The sequence below is a fragment of the Ambystoma mexicanum genome, chromosome 13, assembly GCF_040938575.1.
Source record: "Ambystoma mexicanum isolate Mex_15411 chromosome 13, UKY_AmexF1_1, whole genome shotgun sequence".
Lineage (NCBI taxonomy): Eukaryota > Metazoa > Chordata > Amphibia > Caudata > Ambystomatidae > Ambystoma > Ambystoma mexicanum.
The window spans coordinates 840,805,504-840,809,389 of NC_090938.1; the positions used below are offsets into that span (position 1 = coordinate 840,805,504).

Sequence of the window (3,886 nt, forward strand, 5' to 3'; positions counted from 1 at the left end):
TGCGGAAGTAACTGCTCCAACTAACCACGCGTGCCACATATGTCCAGAGATCGAGGACAGCATTGCATCACGCACGTCTGAATGCCCCGTCACAACGGGTGCTTTCCTTACCCATGGTGCATGGGGTGTTTACAGGCTGGCGTGCGTGCCTGGAGAGATTGTGGGGCTTTGCCAGCTTTGACATGGAGGTGGAGAAAAGCAGAGGAAACCTCATTCCATGACTTCTGTTTGGAATGGACGGAGGGGGCGGTAGTGATGACATGTTTTCCCTGCACCTTATCACCGCATATTTCGCATGTTTCTAACGTTTTGCTGCTTCCTTCCAGACAAACCCGCGTTCCTGCTTGAAATCTCGGCTTCGTCTCCCACATCGTAGCCTTCTCTCTGCAAGGTAAGAGCAAGGGCCCCACATTGTATGTGTTTTTGTTGTTGTTGTGCTTTATGCGAGGGGGGTGGATTGGACAGGATGGAGGGGCTGGGTGATCTCCTGTCTGTGTCCTGCCTTCCACCGTTCTGCTTTTTGTTCTTGTTCTTGTCAGCGCCCTGAGGCCTGCAGGTGTGAGGCGCTATATAAAACATATATAGATAGCCTGTAGTGAATGCATGCATATTTTCTGGTGTACAGTATCTCCATGTGCCTTGGTTTGTTAGAGGCTGGGTGGTGTGAAGGAAAGGCTTCAGTACATTTGCCTCTGTATTGTCTTGGCTGTACTCCTTTTAATCACATGTTCTTCAATTAGAATGGCTGGACTGTCTCGTTGGGGCAAATACGGAAAGCGGTATTGCAAAGACTGGGAGAAGAGCGCCGAGTTAAAGGACTGGATCCGGCCCGTCCATGGAGACCACACAAAAGCAGCGTGCCGCTTCTGCAAGTCGGAAGTCCGTGCCCACCATGCTGACCTGATGCAGCACAAAAATACAGAGAAGCACAGGAAAAACTGCACGTCTTTCTCTTCAGCCCGACTCACGGACATGGGCTTTTCTGCTGCCCCCAAACTAAGTGACGCGTCCCTGCTGAAGGCCGAGCTTCAAACGGCCTGCCTTGCTGCACGCCACACCACAATCATCCCAGTAGATCATGTGGGGGAGCTGGTTGCAAGCTCACACTACAAGGACATCAAGCGGCGTCAAGCAAGGTGGACGGCCTTAATAAACAGAGTCCTTTCACCATGCATGCTTGAGGCACTCATCAAGGACATTGGCAGCACTCCATATTCTCTGCTGATTGAGGAGAGCACTGACATACCGACACTGAAGCAGCTGTGTGTTGTGGTACGGTACTTCAGTCAGTCTCTCAACAAGATCATTGCAACCTTTCTGGGGCTGGTCACCCCGGAAGGGGAAACCTCAGAAGCCATTGCCAACTCACTTCTGCAGTTTCTGGAAAACCTTGGCCTGGAGTTCACCAGCTGCCTGGGGATTGGAACGGACGGCTGCAGCGTCATGGTTGGGAAACACAACTCAGTCTACACAAGACTTCGACAACAGAACGAGCGCCTCATCCTCATAAAGTGTGTGTGTCATTCTCTTCAGCGGTGCGCAAGCAAAGCAGTGTTAATGCTACCGTGCAACTTGGAGTTTCTTGTGGGTAGCACCTACAGCTGGTTTTCGTGCAGTGCACAGCGGCAAAGGGAGTATGCAAAGATCTATGCTCTCATTAACACTGGGGAGGATCTGTCGCAGCTTGTGCAGCTGTCGGACACTCGCTGGCTTTCCATCTATGACTGCTGTGTGCGTGTTTTGCAGCACTGGGATGCACTGAAACGTCATTTTCAGCTGAGCATGGACAAGGAATGGTGCTATGAAGCGGAACTTCTGTAGCAAATATACTGTGATCCGTGTGACCTTTCTTACACCGATACTGCGAGAGTTTGAATGGTTAAACAAGCTCTTCCAACTGGATTGTGGCAACGCTTTTATAATGATGGACTGTCTGCAATGCTTCTACAGGGGAATCATTGCGAGAATTCTTATCCCCGAATGTATCCCTCTATCGGATGCAGGCCTGATTGATGTTGATTTGGGGGACAACAGTAATCACTTGCCGACATCTGCAATTTCATTTGGGACAACGTTCAACATTGCACTTGCAGAAATGGTCATTTCCAAGGAGCAGGAGCTGAGTGTGAAAGGAAAATGCAGAGACTTTCTTTTTGAGGCTGCGAAACAGGTGCAGCAAAGACTCCCCGAAAATGTTGCTCTGTGGAAGTCCATGGCAGCATTCTCACCATCTGTGATACAGTCTCAGGCAAAACCCGCCCTCTCGGAAATATCCATGCTGAAGCTGTTCAGAGGAGATTTGGGGTTGTTGGACAGCCAGTATCGAGCGGTTTCTGTCCAGAACTGGAAAATAGAAGAAGACAGGCAGGCGACTGAGTTCTGGGTGGAAGTTTTCAATTTTACAGATGCCAGTGAGGAGCGGTGCTTCAAAGAACTGGCCTTGTTTGCCCTGTCATTACTAGCAATGCCGCTAAGTAATGCAGACGTTGAGCGAGTGTTCTCACAGATGAACATTGTCAAGTCTAAAATACAGAACTGAGTCAGGCAGCAAACGCTGAGCAGCATTCTGAACATTCGTTTTGGGCTGCGAAGACAAGCACTTTACTCTTTGAACTTTGAGCCAAGCACAGAAATGCTGAAGCGTTTTAATCAGCATATCTACACGACTGGAGAGGAACACAACTTGGAGGAGGAAGCAGATCTGTTTCTCTCCCCTTGGCATATTTACCAGTTACTACAGGGACAATGACCAGATTAGCGACGGACCAGAGAGGTGACGGCCAGATGACCAGCGGACCAGAGAGGTGACGGGCCAGAGGACCAGTGAACAGCTGACCAGAGACGTGACGGGCCAGAGGACTGACAGACTGGAGATTTGATGGGCCAAACAACTGCCAAAGGAGGCGCAGACGACAAGAACTGAACTTAAGACACTGATTGCCCATAAAATGCCAAAGTAGTGGCAGACTGCAAGGACAGAGGAGATGAGACCGTGCCAAAAACATCAAGATTAAATAAAGTTTTTTTTTTTCTCTAACATACTATGTCTATGTCCTTTCTTTATGTTTATAATTTAGTGTGGCGATTCTGACTTTTGTGACTTATCCATGTTGTTTTACGTGTGCTTGTTTTGTTTTGGGCTTGTTTTGAAGGGACAGTCAGCTTGTTATTCTTCCCACCTGGCACCACTGCAGCTGTGGCCTGGTTTTGTTTTGGGCTTGTTTTGAAGGCACATTCAGCCTGTTTTTTCCTTCCCACCTGGCACCACTGCAGCTGTGGCCTGGTTTTGTTTTGGGCTTGTTTTGAAGGCACATTCAGCCTGTTTTTTCCTTCCCACTTGGCACCGCTGCAGCTGTGGCCTGGTTTTGTTTTGGGCTTGTTTTGAAGGGACAGTCAGCTTGTTTTTTCCTTCCCACCTCGCACCGCTGCAGCTGTGGCCTGGTTTTGTTTTGGGCTTGTTTTGAAGGGACATTCAGCCTGTTTTTTCCTTCCCACCTGGCACACCTGCAGCTGTGGCCTGGTTTTGTTTTGGGCTTGTTTTGAAGGCACATTCAGCCTGTTTTTTCCTTCCCACCTGGCAGACCTGCAGCTGTGGCCTGGTTTTGTTTCGGGCTTGTTTTGAAGGGACAGTCAGCTTGTTATTCTTCCAGCCTGGCACCACTGCAGCAGCCCTCCCACGGCCCCATGGCTGTGGCCTGGTCCTGGGGTCTAATTATACTGTCTCTTGCCCCCAGACTGGATCTGATTTCATTGGTCTGTGGGGCCGGGGCTTGAGATGGGGGGTGGGGGGTGGTCTGTCGCCAAGAGCCATTCCTCTGGGGTGGGGGGCAGCGGGAGGGCTGCTCCTTGAGGCTCTAGAGTGGTGATATTTAAGGTGCTGCCGCTG

The 3,886-nt window shown here is 50.1% G+C and overlaps 1 protein-coding gene across 1 annotated transcript; it reads left to right on the forward strand.

Annotated features, from left to right (window-relative positions):
• Positions 1 to 232: 232 nt before the first annotated feature.
• LOC138520705 (uncharacterized) lies at positions 233 to 2,988 on the forward strand. The gene is made up of 2 exons (XM_069632963.1): positions 233 to 391; positions 741 to 2,988. Exon 2 carries the CDS (start codon positions 742 to 744, stop codon positions 1,819 to 1,821), a length of 1,080 nt encoding a protein of 359 aa, XP_069489064.1. The 5' UTR covers positions 233 to 391; position 741; the 3' UTR covers positions 1,822 to 2,988.
• Positions 2,989 to 3,886: the final 898 nt, after the last annotated feature.

What these genes read in the sequence shown, in the direction of transcription:
- LOC138520705 (XM_069632963.1), top strand. Translation starts at nt 742, where the DNA reads ATGGCTGGACTGTCTCGTTGGGGCAAATACGGAAAGCGGTATTGCAAA.